The 17,920-nt window shown below is 41.9% G+C and overlaps 1 protein-coding gene and 1 long non-coding RNA gene across 2 annotated transcripts in view; one reads left to right on the forward strand and one right to left on the reverse strand.

Annotated features, from left to right (window-relative positions):
* Window positions 1-17,920, forward strand: part of pomt2 (protein-O-mannosyltransferase 2) — a 25,589-nt gene continuing 7,669 nt past the window's right edge. The window contains exons 1-19 of the mRNA XM_042073339.1: window positions 1-765; window positions 858-942; window positions 1,060-1,164; window positions 1,430-1,538; window positions 2,216-2,324; window positions 2,710-2,869; window positions 3,283-3,389; window positions 3,689-3,771; window positions 4,431-4,540; window positions 4,783-4,849; window positions 4,975-5,038; window positions 5,188-5,266; window positions 5,939-6,090; window positions 7,132-7,223; window positions 7,350-7,426; window positions 7,660-7,731; window positions 7,857-7,916; window positions 8,137-8,242; window positions 8,821-8,961. Coding sequence (XP_041929273.1) covers window positions 479-765; window positions 858-942; window positions 1,060-1,164; window positions 1,430-1,538; window positions 2,216-2,324; window positions 2,710-2,869; window positions 3,283-3,389; window positions 3,689-3,771; window positions 4,431-4,540; window positions 4,783-4,849; window positions 4,975-5,038; window positions 5,188-5,266; window positions 5,939-6,090; window positions 7,132-7,223; window positions 7,350-7,426; window positions 7,660-7,731; window positions 7,857-7,916; window positions 8,137-8,242; window positions 8,821-8,961 — 2,065 coding nt within the window. The 5' untranslated portion in view covers window positions 1-478. The remainder of the gene's footprint in view (window positions 766-857; window positions 943-1,059; window positions 1,165-1,429; window positions 1,539-2,215; window positions 2,325-2,709; window positions 2,870-3,282; window positions 3,390-3,688; window positions 3,772-4,430; window positions 4,541-4,782; window positions 4,850-4,974; window positions 5,039-5,187; window positions 5,267-5,938; window positions 6,091-7,131; window positions 7,224-7,349; window positions 7,427-7,659; window positions 7,732-7,856; window positions 7,917-8,136; window positions 8,243-8,820; window positions 8,962-17,920) is intronic.
* LOC121693716 overlaps window positions 11,871-17,920 on the reverse strand; it is a 17,585-nt gene continuing 11,535 nt past the window's right edge. The window contains exons 3-4 of the long non-coding RNA XR_006025557.1: window positions 17,405-17,410; window positions 11,871-11,946 (exon numbers count right to left, since the gene is read on the reverse strand). This is a non-coding gene — a long non-coding RNA (uncharacterized LOC121693716). The remainder of the gene's footprint in view (window positions 11,947-17,404; window positions 17,411-17,920) is intronic.

The following is a 17,920-nucleotide window of genomic DNA, read 5'->3' on the forward strand; positions in this document are numbered from 1 at the left end:
AGAAGACTGGCCGTATCAATAACAAACGGTACACGTTTACAGGTTGTAGTTGGTAGATAACGTTTTCGTCTTTTCTCAGAAGCCAATGAATACCTAAGAATAACTACAATGTCTATGTAAATAGTGTTTTCTGGTCTATGAAGTGGAAAGGTTTCATCTTGGCATGGAGTAACGTGAAATCAGATGCATGCAACATGCATGAAGTCGGATTCCAATCAGCCTTTGATTGTCTCGGAAGGGGTATCAGAATCTGAGAGAAGCCCCTGGGCCGAGCTCAAGGTTGCGCTCCGCCCCACATTGAGCCCAGCCCCGATCTGCAACCTGCAGCCTGGGGTACTTGGAATCTGACACTAAGCTTTAAAACGAGATAGCATTAGCTTGACACTGGTTGGGAAGCCACACGACGACATCAGGGTGCGTGACCTAATCGATTATTCTGATGTTGACAGTTACGTGACATTTATTCATAAACCTGCCGATGGAGAACAGAACATGCGAAGCACAACGCAGCCAAGGTCCAGGTACGTCAGGTGTTCGCAAACGCAAGGCAAGCAAAGGGGCTTTGGAGCAGGGCAGCGGCGACAGTAATGGTACCGTGGATGTGTCCGGACGTCAGTCCGCAAACGGGACCTCACAGCAATGGCTCCAGAGAGGAACACACTGTCCAAACCGGCAAGGAGGAAGAAATGTGTACACACTAATTCTAGTGATCATACTGTCATTTTCCACGAGACTTTATAAAATCCTGGAACCACCTCACATATGGTGAGTTGATATTTTTCACACTGTGTGTGACCTGAATCGCAGTGTCCTCTTGTGTGGATCCAACTATTAACTAGTCTCTCTCTTTCCTCTAGTTGGGATGAAACGCACTTTGGAAAAATGGGAAGCTATTACATTAACAGAACTTTCTTCTTTGATGTTCACCCTCCTCTCGGCAAAGTAAGTCCTACTGAATTAATGTCTTACATTCCGAAAATATTTTCAGCGGCAACAGTGAATAGCTATGTCTGTGGAATGCCCATTCTGTCATGTTTCATATCATGTCTGTCTTTTCAGATGCTGATAGGTTTAGCTGGCTACCTCACAGGCTATGATGGCACCTTCCCTTTCATCAAACCAGGAGACAAATATGAGAATCACAACTACTGGGGGATGAGAGGAGTGTGTAGAAACTGCATTACAACTGTGTTGTCCGGTTAATGATGTAATCTCTGATATAGATGCCTGACCAGATCATTTTCCATAAAGGATATTTGAAATGTTAATTGCCATTTGATGATAACCCATGATTTTTGAAGAATAGTGATGAGACTTTACAGTTAGATTCACAGAGGAATTGTGTGTGTGTGTGTGTGTGTGTGTGTGTGTGTGTGTGTGTGTGTGTGTGTGTGTGTGTGTGTGTGTGTGTGTGTGTGTGTGTGTGTAGTTCTGCGCAGGCCTTGGGTCTTGTCTGCCTCCATTTGCCTTTGTTGCGGTTCAGGAGCTTTCTGGCTCTCCATCAGCTGCCCTCATCTCATCTGGACTTCTCATCTTTGGTAAGCAACCTCTCTTTCTCTCTCTCTCTCTTTTCACTTTTTACAGGCCTTCCTAAAAGACTATAAAACAGCTTCAGGTGATCCAAAATGCAGCAGCTAGGGTTCTCACAAAAACTAAAAGAATTGACCACATTACTCCAATTCTTAAGTCCCTGCACTGGCTTCCAGTAAGTCACAGAATTGACTTTAAAGCACTACAGCTTGTTTGTAAATCACTAAATGGAGCAGGACCTAAATTCCTTTCAGACATACTTCAGCATTACACACCTCCAGACCTCTCAGGTCTCAGGAGAAAAACCTGTTAGTAAAACCTGCTGTTAAAACTAAACATGGCAAACCAGCTTTTAGCTGCTTTGTGGCTCAGCACTGGAACCAACTTTCGGTTGACATTAAAAAGGCCTTCTGAAAATACTTCTGATGTTCTACATACTTCTGATGTTGTTGGTACTATAGTCAACAGGGAGAGCTCCTAAAGCTGCGTACTGAATGTAGGCAATTCGCTCGTCACCCGTCTCTTTAAAGCGTTTCAATTATTTTAATTTTGTCAAGAGGCTACGTTTCTTATCACCAGTAATTCACATGGCCTGTAATCACTGAACTACATTAACATTCCATGGTCTCTTGTAGCAAGTCACTTGCGGTCTGAATATCTGTGGTTTTCTGCATCTCCCCTCCAGACACAGGCTTCGTCACCCTCTCTCAGTACATCCTCCTGGACCCTGTCCTCATGTTCTTCATTATGGCCTCGGTGCTTAGCATGGTCAAGTTCCATGCACACAAGCACAGGTACAGTACTCGTCATGTGCATCTCCTCAGAGCAGATTGGCTTTATGTGCTCCTGGTGAGGTGTGAACAGAATTCAAGATTCATTTATTGTTATTATACTGTACGTATTAAGACAGTTCAAATCTTAGGTTTTGGCTCCTCTTGCAGCAAATAATTATATGTAATTATTTTTATATATTTATATAATGTAGCTCATTTAGTTCGTTTATTTGTTTATTCGGTTTCAATTCAACTGTCTATCCTCCTCACCCAGTGCTGTGATGGTAATGTGCATAAACTGGGGTCTGTTGTTGGTGGTTAGTTAGGTCCCCCTTTCCATGTGAAGCGCTTTGAATGTGAGAAAAGCTCTATATAAACGTAACGTGTTGTTGTTGTTTTGCTCCAGGCCTTTCAGTGTTTCCTGGTGGTCTTGGCTGCTCCTGACTGGGGTGAACCTGTCGGGTGCTCTAGGAGTGAAGTTTGTGGGGCTTTTCGTCATCCTTCTGGTTGGGATTAAAACGGCCTTAGATCTGTGGGACCTACTGGGAGACCTCACACTCTCTCTGGTACACAACACACACTCACTGCTACATCTCACACACTCACTGGAACATACAGAGTATCTAGAATACACACACACTCTCTGGTACATCCAACACGCTCACTGGGACACAGACACACTCTCTGGTACATAACACACACTCGCTGCTACATCTCACATGCTCACTGGAACAGATACACAACACATTCTCTCTTATACACATCACATTATCATGATGTATTTATTTAATTTGATTTAGTGGCTTATTAAAAAGGTGTGGATGAAAAGAGGCCAACATCAGTGGGTCATTATTTTTTGGACATGATGACTGCTGTTGATTGCTCTCTGGACATAGTCATTGCATATTGAAGTGCCACCTCTCATGTTACTCCACCATCTTGTCATCTCTTGAACTCATTGTATGTCTTCCTGCACCAGGTGGATTTTGGGAAGCACTTACTTGCCAGGGTTTTTGGCCTGATCCTGCTGCCCCTGTTCCTATATATCACCATATTTGCTGTCCATTTCGTCATCCTCAACAAGAGGTGGGTGAGGTCTGCTGTGTGATGTTGTAAGCCAGTAGATAACTCTGATGCTGTCACATTTGAAGATGTCTGGCTGGTAGTGATGGCTCACTGTAAAGATGTTATATGATGTTAGATGATTTGGCAGGACATTTATTTAACTTATCAGCCTCATCCTACTCTGAATTCTTTCTCTCTCTCTCCCTCTCTTTCTTTCTCTCTTTCTCTCCCTCTCTTTCTCTCTCTCTCTCTCCCTCTCTCTCTCTTTGTCTCGTTCTCTCTCTCTCTCTCTCTCTCTCTCTCTCTCTCTCTACGTGTAGTGGTCCAGGAGACGGCTTCTTCAGCTCCTCCTTCCAGTCCAGACTCGTGGGAAACAACCTGCACAACGCCTCCATGCCAGAGTGTGAGTGGACTTGACTCTCACGTCCAGCCTTCTCACCTTACCTGGGAGTGTGGCACTGTTGGTGCATGCTAGTGGACTTTGAAGTACACTGTTTTTTTGTAAATTGTTTGAGGGGCAGTCGTGGCCTACTGGTTAGCGCTTCGGACTTGTAACCGGAGGGTTGCCGGTTCGAACCCCGACCAGTAGGAACGGCTGAAGTGCCCTTGAGCAAGGCACCTAACCCCTCACTGCTCCCCGAGCGCCGCTGTAGCAGGCAGCTCACTGCGTCGGGATTAGTGTGTGCTTCACCTCACTGTGTGAAGGGTATATACTTACACTGAAACCCCATTTAGATCGGTTTAAATGTCAGTCCAGGCATCAAAGAGCAAGAGGCAGGATGTCAAGACTGAGACGAATAAGGGTTGTGTTTGTTTTGGTCATTTGTAAAGCGTTTTATCACAGGGCCTAACCAGGATCGTGACATTTTTGGAGATTTTGTGTTTAATTTCAGCAAAGCCGAAAAATAATAAATTTAATTTAGAAAAGCGCCTCTCAAGGTACCCAAGGAAGGTAGGCAAGGAAGTACATAAAGCATGCAATCACATCCATCCTGCTCGGCTGAAGCTACATCAGTGTCCAGTGATGCTGTGCGTGTATGACCTGTGTTCTCCCTCCTCTAGACCTGGCGTTCGGTTCTACAGTGACCCTGAAGAACCTGCGCATCGCTGGGGGGTACCTGCACTCCCACTGGCACCTCTACCCAGAGGGGGTCGGAGCACACCAGCAGCAGGTACCACACACCACCTACACTCACACTCACAAACAAACACACACACACACAAGGAATTCATGGACATAAGAAGGCTGCTTGGCAAACTTCCATTCTACAGTAGTTAATCTCTGACCATGCTGCCTTAGATATTCCCTGCGTTCAGTTGCAAAGCAAGCTAAAGTAGTCACTTTGTAAATGTGTGTCATTAACACTGACACAGTTTCCTCACAAATACCCACTGGCCGATTCATCTCCTGCAGGTGACCACCTACCTCCACAAGGACTATAACAACCTCTGGCTGGTGAAGAAACAGCACCACACTGACGGTGAGTTTAAGGTTTCAAGCTGTAGCAGACACACGTGCACTGCAGTGTCCCCACTATTAACCGAGGTTTGCGTGTATTATACCGTCCTTTGTTCTGGTTTGTCTGGTTTGTTCTGGTCTGACCAGATCCTACGGGAGAAGCTCCTGACCTTGTCCGGCATGGTGACGTCATTCGACTGGAGCACAAAGAGTAAGTACTTACTTTTAAGCAATGTTAATATTTGCGGAAAAATTTGCAGAAATATTACTGTGCAGTTCTGCTGTTAAGTATTGATTTGTGGTGTGTTGTTATCATCACTGATTTCTTGGTAATGTGTTTTGTTTTCATGTTTCTATCAGAACCACTAGGAACCTCCACAGCCACCTGCATGAGGCTCCCCTGACGAAAAAGCACCTGCAGGTCACAGGATATGGCCTTGTGAGCAGACCCTCTTCTGCATCTACACAGTTCAGAACTCGTACATTAATATGAAGTCTAATTAAAGCTAAAGTTAAAGGTGCTCTAAGCAATGCTGGGTAACGTCACTTCTGTTGACTTTTTAAACAAATCAGAGAGCTAGCTTGCTACTTCCTTTCCCTCCCTCCTGTGCTGCTCCCGTGCAATTGAAACTCTCCTAAACGCGCATCTCGTCTGTGATTTGCTGGAACAGTTTGTTATGTTTTTATGGGCTAGGTTTGCCCAGGTTGTTTTTGTTGCGTTTTTGGAGCCTGGGCTGTCCACAGAGATCGCGTATTTTTTACAATGTATTCAGGACACAGACAGCTAGCGGTTGGTTAGGTGATGTAGTAAGTGACATAAAATGTTTTAGCCTAAAAAACGCGTGGCATCACTTAGAGCACCTTTAAAGGTAAACTCTTTAAGCAACACAGACGTGCAACGGCAGGTTCGAGAATCAAACCAGGTGGAGAGGCAGCACTGCTCCACTACGCTCAATTAGGTCCTGAAAATATGAATCGGACCATATATACACCTCTTGAATTCTTTTTCTTCAAACCATTTCTAACACAGGGGTGTAGCAAATTCACACCACCATTGTATGATTATTTCACCACATTGTGTGATTCAACATTGTTGTTTGTTTGTTTACAGAATGGCACAGGAGACACTAATGACCTGTGGGTGATAGAGGTGTGTGGGGGACGGAAGGGAGATTTGGTCAAAGTGCTTCGCAGCAAAGTCCGCATCCTGCATCAGTCCACAGGCTGTGTCCTATACTCCTCTGGCAAAACACTGCCCAAATGGTGAGGTCGCTCAGGCCGTGTTATGCTGATGCACCTGAGCAGGTTGAGTTAGCAACTAGCAAAGCCAAGATGATGGCTGACTAAATTACTGTGTTTCCCATACATTGACTTATTTGTGGCGGCCAACCACGATGTCAACATTGACCACCACATAATGATTTTCCAGGTTGTACTAAATTGTGCTTAAATCTGGTTAGCATCATAACCACGCTGCGCTAATTTGTTAAAAACGGTTGCATTCAAGTTAATTCTGCAAACCTACCACCACAAATAGAATGTAATTCTGTGGGAACAGCCACATAACAGGGATTCTCTGGCAGGTGTAATAGAAAGAAACAAAATTCCAGCCGCCAGTCTTTGAGAAGACGTGAAATATCCACTGAAATTTTGTTTCTTTCTATTACACCTGCCAGGGAATCCGTGTTATGTGGCTAAGCTGCTGCCTAGCAGGTGAAACAAGTTTAAATGGCTATAGTCTACATTTTAAAACAAATTATTACTAGAAATGCCACATGTCTACATTTAATGCTATTAAGCCACTTCGAAAGTTTGTTTAGATCCAGTGATTCTGCCGTCATGGAAACAGAACGTCACACTTTGGTACTCTATTATCCAGATTCAGAGGTTTATAGACATTAGTCAAAGGTCTCTTAGTATCATGATTTTTTTCCCCTATTGTAGTAAATATGGGAAATGGGCGGTGGTAGTGTAGTGGTTAAGGAGCTGGGCTAGCGTGCAGTAGCCTGAAAGTTGTCGGTTCAATTCCCGGCTTCCACCGTTGTGCCCTTGAGCAAGGCACTTAACCCCAAGTTGCTCCGGGGACAATGTGATCCCTTGTAATATAGCTGACATATGTAAGTCACTTCGGTCAAGAAGTGTCTGCTAAATGTAATGTAATGTAATGTAATGTAAATGTAGACTGTTTTTTTTTTATGCAGTAAAAGTGTGCAGACACTCAGTCTGAGTTGTGTGTGTGTTGCTCTCAGTCTGAGATGGTGTGTGTGGCTCCCAGTCTGAGATGGTGTGTGTGTGTTTCCATAGGGGCTGGGAGCAGGTAGAGGTCTCCTGTAGTCCGTACCACAAGGACACCCCCAACTCTCAGTGGAACATCGAGGACCACATCAACCCCAAATGTAGGCTGTTTTACCTCAGTACTTCAAAGTAGACTACATTCATCCTCAGAACCTCTGTGTGAAACATTGAGGGAAATATTTGTATGTCTGATCTATGTAAGAGAGCTTCTCTCTCTCTCTCTGTAGTACCTAACATCAGCTTTGCGGTGTTGAAGCCCTCCTTTCTGGAAATCCTTCTGGAGTCACATATTGTCATGATCAGGGTATGGCTGACTCTCTTCTTTAGCCTGTAGATTGCTAAGGTCTCTCTCAACCCATCTAAAGTCAACCTTTGGTTAGCATTAGCTGTCTCTGTCCCTCCATCTGTGGTGGAACAAATAGCTTTAGCTGTGTCTATTCCTTCCCTCTATCCTGGAAAAGTTAGCTTTAGCTGTGTCTATTTCTCCCTCGGTAGGGTAACTGTTAGCGTTAGCTGTGTCTATTTTTCCCTCTGCAGGGGAACAGTGGCCTGAAGCCCAAAGACAACGAGATAAACTCTAAACCCTGGCACTGGCCCATCAACTATCAGGTGTGTGAGGAGGTCTCAACATCTTTCAGATTAAACCAAAACATATCATCATATACATATCATATTAAAATAATAACCACTACTACCTCTCCCTGTTCAACTGTATGTTTTGTAATTTCATTCAGGGCTTGAGGTTTTCAGGGGTGAACGAGACTGACTATCGTGTTTACCTGCTGGGGAACCCGGTAAGTTGAACATGTGCCAGATGATGTCAGATTGACTAGATGTTTTCACGTATGTGTCCACCAATCCATGGCATTAGCTGATGTCACCTATGGAGCGGATCAGTACCTGGTCTGCTGTGGTTGCTGTGTATCTGTGTGAGTTCAGACCCCGGCTCGGGTCCATCCCACCTTCTCTTACCACCTGGCACTTCTCTGTATGATGGCCCTCCTCTTCCCACAGGTGATCTGGTGGCTCAACTTGCTCTGTTTGGGGCTGTACGTTGTCATGGCGTTTGTTGCTGCGGCATCCATTCAAAGAGGATTCAATCTGGATTCTAAAAGAAGAGGTTGGTTCAAGCTGCTTGAGTGTTAATGAAAGATTCTAGAATCTTTGGTGTTAATTTCATTACAATGTTTTTGTTATACCAGTGACAAAATGCTGTCTAAGGCACATGAAGTATCGGGCCATTGTTTACATAAACAGACTGTCGATCGGTTGCTGGTAGCACTTCATGCAGGATGGTGGTGAATTTACAAAATTACAGTGGATGGTGTTTGTGCAAAATTAAAAAATGTATTTCAGAAACCAGCAGCAATGTGCTTCAGGTATTTGTACCAGGTTTAAGCCTATGTGGGATTTACTGGTCATATGTCCTTCCTCCGTTGTATGTAAATTGTTAGTTCTCCTTGCAGAATGTTGATGGTTATTGTTATTATGACAATTTGCTATTTTAATTCAGTTAAAATTATTTAGTCTATTACTTTTATTGGTATTATTTATGTAGGTTATATGACTACTTTGAACTGTTTTTTTATTAACTGTTTTTTTATGTAAGGTTTATTGATTTGGTTACAACAATAACATCTGTGAAGAACCATAACCATGCTCTCCGTTCTTTGTGTTTGGTGGATTTGTGTTGTCCAGGGCACTGTGGTGTGCTGATGAGGGGTGGAGGCATGCTGTTCCTGGGCTGGCTCCTTCACTACCTGCCCTTCTACACCATGGGCCGCATCCTCTACTACCACCACTACTTCCCCGCCATGCTCTTCAGTAGCATGCTAACAGGTTAGCGTCATACTCTACTTCTCAATACGCTCGTTATGCTCTTCAGTAGCATGCTAACAGGTTAGCGTCATACTCTACTTCTCAATACGCTTGGTATGCTCTTCAGTAGCATGCTAACAGGTTAGCGTCATACTCTACTTCTCAATACGCTCGGTATGCTCTTCAGTAGCATGCTAACAGGTTAGCGTCATACTCTACTTCTCAATATGCTCTGTATGCTCTTCAGTAGCATGCTAACAGGTTAGCATCATACTCTACTTCTCAATATGCTCTTTATGCTCTTCAGTAGTGAAAGTAATTGTGGTGAATAATTACTTAATATTGACTGGCAAACTTCAGGAACACGCAGGAATCAGATTTATTCTGTTACAAGCAGAGAGGGTAAAAATGGTCTATGGTAGGCCATGGCACAGAGGCCATGGCCTCTGGATTAACCTCTCTCTCTTCTTCAGTTCTCCATGTTCTAATCTAGTTCTTACAATGCAAGTTAATCACTTTTGTATGGGTTAAACAAAGGAAGAATTGGAGGCAAAACAAGCCCACATGGTTGGTTCTCTAGTTGGCATCAGACACACCTACTCACACACCTACTTCACACCCATCCGAAGAACATGAGGAGAGGTATCTTATATATCAGAAATATCACTTATAGAATGTTCCAAACATTCTCACAATCAAATCATTACAATCCTTGTACTGAGACTATTACAATGATGCCAAACATGAATATATTTACATTTCATGACACATGGATACATTATAGCAAAGTAACATCCTTTGTCTTGTGGATCTAATAGCCCTTGGAACCAGTACATTAGCATTTCATTGGGGGAGGGGAGGATGTTTTTATTTAATGCCAAGAGGGCCCACATGGCCACCAAAACTAGTCTTGAAACTCCAAAATAATTCCCATCAGTAGCATGCTGACAGGTTGGCGTCATACTCTACTTCTCAATATGCTCTTAATGCTCTTCAGTAGCATGCTGACAGGTGATGGTAATTTTGATACCATAGATTTAATAGAGACCCAGTCAGACCAATAGTATGAAAAATCAGGAACAGAGTTTATTTACAATGATGCGCATCAAGGGAGAGACAGCATGACTTCACCTAAAGATCCATCAGCTGCTCTAACTAGACAAGGAAATAGTTAGAGTTTAAGTATCCTTCCAGGCTGACGGGAGATGGCGTTGGTCATCCCATCTCACGTGGACTACACTGAATGCCTGGAATACACTACCCTGATTAGTGGCAGCCTGGCAATCCGGAGCAGATAGCTACTGACGCAGCCATGCAGAACAGTGAAACACTGCAAAGTCATAATATTCCTGCTTATCTCTAAACACAGTCACACAGAGATATACACAGGGACAGTACAGATATCATACAGTCATTACATAGAATCATACTTTTAGTATCAAAGTGACCTACTAATAAGAAATGCAGAACATTAAACCACATATTGGAATATTGGACAAAATGCAGAACATTAAACCATATATTGGAATATTGGACATAATGTTCTATTCCACTTTCTCTCAGTCCCCATTTTTCAGCCTTTATGGCTGGAACATTTCATCAAATACTGCCACTACAAAATGTAAATGACTATACAGTTGTTTCATCAAAGTTAATCAGATCCAAATAAGCAGGTACATGACTAGATACATGATTTAACTGATTTCTTCATAAGTTTCTGATTTCTTCATAAGAATATAAAACCAAAACGCATAAGAAATGTCTCAACAATTCTCAAATAGAACTAGGGCTGGGATAAACGATTATTTTTTAAACGATTAATCTAGCGATTATTTTTTCGATGCATCGATTAATCTAACGATTCATTTTTTCAGTCTGTTTCGATTTCGATTCGATTATCGATTATCGATTATCTCCCCATTAATTCACTAATAGCAACTTATACATGTTTATTTACACATCTGAATGAAAAAAACATGAATTCTTTAACATTGCAATATATGTTTATTGCTCTTCAGATTCCAAAATAAAAGACTATACAAGTGCAAAGTAATGCATTCTTAGTCAGAGGTAGCATTCAATAAAGTTCAGTAGTGTATGTCTAATTGAGTGCCTGTCATTTTAAGACGTTCGTGTGGGAATCCTTGCAATTAACATTAACACAGTTAAAAGGCTGCTGATGTGTGGATGCAATTCATGACGTAGTTAGTTCAAATAACGGTTCGTACTTCTCCTTTGGACAAGCACTTTTGAGTCTTGGAAAACACTTTTCCATTTACATCGGGATTTTGCAAACATTCAGAGTCAATAAAATGAGCCCTGCATGAGTAACGAATAAGCAGCTGCAAGTAGGCATGCTAAACTTGACACCCAAACAGTATTCTAACGTTAGCTTTGAGATACTTGATTGCATACTGTAACTTAACTTAGTTTAGTCTCCTCAATGTACTATGTTGTGATAAGACCTTAGCAGAGTTTACTTTAACTTTAATTCAGCAGTTTTATTGCTGCAAATTTGCGCAGCATGGTCACGATGCTAAGCGGATTTAATAGCAATTTAGCCCACTGTGTTCTATGCAGTGCTTCTATGTGGCAACAACTATGGAGCTAATTTGTCTCAATAATATTTGTATATGCGCAGAGGGGGATCCACAAATATTTCTTGATTTGCATGTGTGTTTTGATATCTGCAAATAAAAAAATCATATTTGTAACTCGTATATTGATTTTTACAAATATAGATGTGCATTTGTAAATAAAATGCCATTTGTAAAACCGAAAATTTAATTTGTGAAATGTGATTCTGCATTTGTGGATCACCAGCACACACATTCTTCGCTTTCCAAAGTTACGTGTTTTTGAGACGTTCTTCACATGAAAGTCACACAAATCCACACGTAAATAGGCCTACTTTAATTCACCGGCACACAGAAATCGCAATCCAGTAGATGGGGACATCCACAAATATTTCTTGACTTGCATTCGTGTTTTGACATCCACAATTGACTTTCACCAATGTATAGACCCCAGACCCCAAAACTCTAACGCCACCAACAGGTTAAAACATATCAAGTTTTTAACAATATTAATGCAAGTAGCTCCACAATACTTGGACCTATGAAGCTGAAACTTGCAGTTTACAGCTGCAAGTCAGCTCATATCTCTTCAGTGCCTTGACTTATAAATTCCAAACTTGGCACATGCCATCAGGGCATGGCCCTGACCACGCACACCAACGTACATGCCACTAAGTCTTACCCTCTAGCGCCACCAACAGTTTAAATTTTTGAAAGCAAGAAAACCTTTAGAGACCAGACACTTTAACCGATCTTGTCAAGAATTGGCACATATGATCTTTAGACAAAGCCCAACAAAAGTTACTGGTCAGATTTCTGACCACTAGGGCGGCGCTAGAGAAAAAGGAAGTGAACTCGCATGTCAGCAACACTCTCACAAATCTTAACCAAATTTGGTACGAGGCGTCAGGGCATGGCGATGACCACGCACACCAATTTCCACACCTTTAGGTCTAAGCTTCTAGCGCCACCAACAGGTCAAAATTCATCATTTTCATCAGAGTAACAGGAAATGAGCTCATATGTCAGCAACCCTTTCATGTATCGAAACCAGTCTTAGTACATGGACTTGAGACCACATCCTGAGGACGCACAATATATGAAGTGACCGATGACCACAAGGGGGGCTATAATTCGCAATACTTTCTTGTATCGACACCAAATTTGGTACATGGACTTGGGACACCATCCTGAGGACATGGAAAAACCTTTTGACTTTCGACCACTAGGGGGGCACTAAAGTTACAGGAAATTAGCTAATATCTTGGCAAGGCTTTCAGATATCGGAAGCAAACTTGCTTCATGGACTCGGGACCACATCCTAAGGACGCACAATAAATTTAGTTACCATTGACCACAAGGGGCGCTATAATTAGCCACACATTCTCGTATCGACACCAAACTTGGTACGTAGACTCGGGATGACATCCTGAGGACGCACAGTACATATAGTAATGTTTGACCACTAGGGTGGCGCTAGATTAACAGGAAGTGCTGATGCATGTCAGTTGCAGTGCAGTGCAGTTCAGAGACCCTGGGCAATGGGCAAGTGGTGCAGTAGAGACCTTTAGGCAATTGGCAGGCGAAGCAGTTGAGACCTCGGCAATGTCAAATTTATCTGCCATCTCGGTGGCTCAAGTATCTGCAAAGAGCTTGGCCCCCTCATTGCTGCGAAGGCAGCTATATTAGTTCTGAGATATTCTCTAATTTGATGGTGATGTCAGGTGACTGCACTACCGTTTAAACTTCGGATCTACACATTAATTCACATCAATACGAAAATACAGTAATGCTTTGGCATCTGCATGTAAGCATCCCAAGTAGGCTAAGGCTATATCATTTAATTATCCAAGATTAGATTGTTGCACCGTTGGTTAGAAGATGTATGAACATCAACATTAAGCTTAGGCTATAGCTTACTCGGTACATCGGTCATGTTCTTTGCTACTTGTGAGAGCCCTAGGTCTACTGTGTGTGTGCGCTGCCTGTGCAATAATGGTTTGTGGGGTCACTTAAAGCTGCAGTTGGCAAGATTTTTGTTGATCATATTCACTGAAACCGACACTATGCTCTGACAGAACAACATACATTTCTTGTTTTATAAGAAACATCCCCCCATGAAAAGAGTTAACACAATCAGTGTGAAAATGAACAGTTAAATGTGTCAAAAAATAACACTATGGATACACTATTATGTAGTTAAAATATTAACACAAAGTGTAAAATTAATTCTGAACCAGTGATAATTATATCAACTCTGGGGTAGTGTTGAATTTAACACTATTTAGGTTGAAATAACACTGAATAACAATGAATCCATTGCTGGTGAATTCAGATGTAGACAAATTTAGATTTATTTTGTGATTCATTTACAGTAGTCACTGCTAAATTAGAATAAGATAAAATAGAGATTTCACTTCATTCATTTGGAAAAATAACACACAATCTGGATGTTTTATTTTTTGTCTTTATTAAATGCATTTAATCACCAGTAAATCATTAATCATCAGTAAAATCATTCGGCTTCATGCTAACAGTGCTGAAGCTGATGACTAGCCTACATAACTATTTGAGAGTTCTAATCTGCTAGACTCAGGTCTCTCCTAATTCTTTTATATCCGTGTGGCACATCAGGATCAGGAGAATATCATTCAGGGCGACGCCAGAGCTCCTGATCGTAGTGCATTATTGTTAGGTGGCCATCAGTGGTCACTACGAGCTTAATCCCTTCCTGAGTCGTGCTCCTGCTGTTGCTCATCCACACAGGGTATTTTGATGCGTTGTACATGACCAAGTTCCCATCCGGCTCCATCTTGATGCTTTCACCTCCTTGTCCTGTTGTGTTTGTGGACCAAATCGGGGCTGTGCCTGATAAAGTGAAGTTCCCATCTGTCTGTAATGAAATGCCAGAGGTCAGGGATGCCTTATTTCACAGCTACATCAGAAGCTTTTGAGGCTAATTTTAAACACAAGTGCAGTGCCCATTCAAACATGCTATTCCTGTAGAAAACATGTAGCCCAATTACATGCCCGCAGGTAAGCCTGCTTTAAAAATAGTATGATAGGAAAAAACATCATTCCAGCTAAGCATTCAATAATGAATACTGAATATTATATTATGACATAATATAATGTGCAGTGAGCAGAATTTAAACATGGCTAAATGTGAAATTTTTTACAGATCGAAATGTCATAATCCTAACAGCTGTTTTGAGTCAAAGTTATATGTTTAGCCTATTGAATAACTTCATGATAGAGAAGACAAACCATTCTGTGGAATGATGCATCATCATTGGAAATTTGCAACGATCTGACTCAAAAACAGTCTCTGGTAGCCCATGTAGCCTAAGTGACATCCCTTCCTGTCTGCCACTCATTACCTGTAGCTGGTAATCCTTCAATTCAGGACCATTATTGCTCGTTTCAATTTGGGACATTGCAGTCGGAATTGTCATCTATTTATTCAAAGTCTAAATACAGTCCAAAGTAGCCTGGACTATTCAAAGTGTCAGTTTATTCCACATCTTTTTTTACGTTGTTTTGAATAGCCACTGCATACCTGTGTTTGTTGGAATCATTTTATGCAAGGTAACTGGGGCACCTACACCGTACGCTGGCGACCCGGGTTCAATTCCCGCCCCGTGGTCCTTTCCGGATCCCATCCCGACTCTCTCTCCCATTCACTTCCTGTCATTCTCCACTATCCTATCCGCATTAAAGGCATAAAAAGCCCAAAAAAATACATTAAAAGAAACTGCATGTGGGGTCTTTATTGTTGAGGTCAGACATGATAATAATCCACACATCTTGCACTTGCTTCACATTTTACCCGTGTAGTCTACACTGATTCAGTTCTGCTAAAGCCCCTCTTCTATCCTCTTTATAGCCTACAGTGCTGTGTGAGAGGGGGGTTGGCTACATTAGAGTGGTGAAAGCCAATGTGTGTTTCTTTTACCAATATATTTATATATTTTTGCCGATATATATAACAATATAGCATTTCTTATCCAAACGCCACCCTTGGCACTGCACCTGCCAAGTTTGAAATCAATCGGACGAATGGTCGACAGATATCCGAATAACAGTACTCGGTGACTTTGAGAAGCGGATATTTATGTGAAAATTCGCCTTTAATAGATAGATCATCGCAAACTGTACCTGAAATGTTGCTTTGTATAGTTTGTTCACCGATATCAGATATTGTCCTGGTACCAGTTGGCTGCCTGCTGGGAGTGTGTCAGTCCCACTCATCTTCTGGGGAAAACATAACAGAGATCCACAATTCTTTACAAAGGATTGTAACACATTCTGAAAAAACACAAATACTGTGCCACGAAGGGCATGTTTTTTACTTTTTACGTTTTCTTAAAAAAGTTTTTTACTTTTTACATAAAAATGCTTTTTACGTTTTTTTTTTTTTTTTCAAATACATGGGCATCACAAGTACTAAACAGAGGCATATTGCTTTTTACACAGTACATATCCCAGGTGTATAGCATATGCCTAGCATATGCCATGTTTTAAACATAATATTGGGTCATTAAACACCTTAAACTGAATATGCTTCCCAGAAGGAAGATTGTTGTAGGCCTGCACATGCTCAATTTGCTCAGAATTAGGATAAAATGAACCAATTGTTTCTCACGCACTTTCCTAATCATGGCGAAACAATGCGCACACTTTTAGAAAGAAGATGAGACAAACTTACGTCTTGCAATCATGCAAATGTCATGGAGTTCATTGACGGTAGAAAATGTCATCATAGTGATGTTTTTAAAAAGATTTGTAAAAAACGTATTGAGGCTGGCTATCGACGTATGCCTGAACAAGTGAAATACAGGTGGAAGACAAGGATGACGTTGTATTTTGCAGCCAAATGAGGGAATTCCACCAGTGAAGATTTACACCATGACGTTGGGAGCCTATTTGTACGCTGCGTCGCTGACGTATTCGTTATAATGTCGATTGCTATGTAAACAGTAATATGCTCAAAATGTGACATTCTACTTGTAAACAGGTTAAACGGAATATTGAGATAAACGGAATTTGGGCAATAAACTGATTCAAACCGGTTTATTCCCAGCATGAAAACGTGCTGTACAAAGAGTCTCAGAGTCCATCAGATGCACATAATACTCACAAGCTGAAGAGTAGACAGGTGATGTCAGACTGGTAGGATGCACAGAGACTGTGTGTGTTGTCAGAGTGATGAGGGTCACTGAGGACTGCTAATTTTATAGCCAATGCAGAGAGGGGTGGAGGAGAGGAGAATTCTACAGCAAACATGATGCATGCAGAGAGATGTCCTCACAACTCACCCACCCACTCACACAACTCCACACCGAGATAGCAGCAAATTGGACTCCAAGATACAACTTACAATGTTGAGTCAATTCAGTGTGTGGTTTCGACCAAGAACTAAATTCCACCTACCCTGTTATGGATTAAAGAGTGATGATGTGATTTTATCAGTGTGTGTGGTTACTGGTGATACAAACAGCTGCATGTCTTGTGAGCAATGTTAGAAAAGCTTATGTTGGAGAATGGGGTGTGGGCACGGTTGTTAGTTTCCATCTGTAAGCACGTCCCACACATAACGTTTCAGTGGAGCTGAGCTGGTGTGTTTCACATCAGGTCCAGTGCGTGCGTGCGTGCGTGCGTGCGTGCGTGCGTGCTGAGGTGTTCCAAGCCTGTTCCAGCATCACGTTCCCTGTGGTCACATCCGATGAAATCCTCAGAGGGGAGAAGGTGTAGAGACCACATATCAGAAGGGAATGCAGAAGCATGGCTATGAGTTCAATCACATCATCAGATGATGAAGTGACTAATTTTGTCAGACGTGTGGGAGTGTGTGTGTGTGTGTGTGTGTGTAGGAGTGCTGCTGACACAAAAATCTCAAGGGTGCCTTTCCTGGAAACATTGTTAAGAAACCATCAATTGATCTTTTTCAAACTGTACTCCCATTCCCACTCCTCTTAAAAACCTATAAGATGACATTTTAAAGTCAAACTATAGGACCCCCTTTGTAGGAAATATAAACTTGATTACCGACTCAGTGTCATAGCAAAAATATTTGACATTGGAGATAAACTAATCCAGCTATTTCACAAATCAAAAGACAGATCTGCTAGACACTCTAACAGTTCTTGCAGGTCTTTCTTTCAATTCTTATCTTCAGTTAAGTTTTGATCGAGCACCTGTAAACTAATTTTGGATGTGCATATACCCTGCATGCAGCTGGGTCATTCCACGTCAGTTCAACCAGGGCCCACGCACTTAGGTCTGAAAAAATTCAAAAAAAATTACCAGGTGTACCTATGTTACCCAGGAGACACACTGTAAAATTACTCTTATGTAAGATCAATACTTTCCAAGATACAGACAGTTTTACAGGGGGAGGGGGT

This window comes from Alosa sapidissima, chromosome 19 (assembly GCF_018492685.1).
Source record: "Alosa sapidissima isolate fAloSap1 chromosome 19, fAloSap1.pri, whole genome shotgun sequence".
NCBI classification, from domain to species: domain Eukaryota; kingdom Metazoa; phylum Chordata; class Actinopteri; order Clupeiformes; family Clupeidae; genus Alosa; species Alosa sapidissima.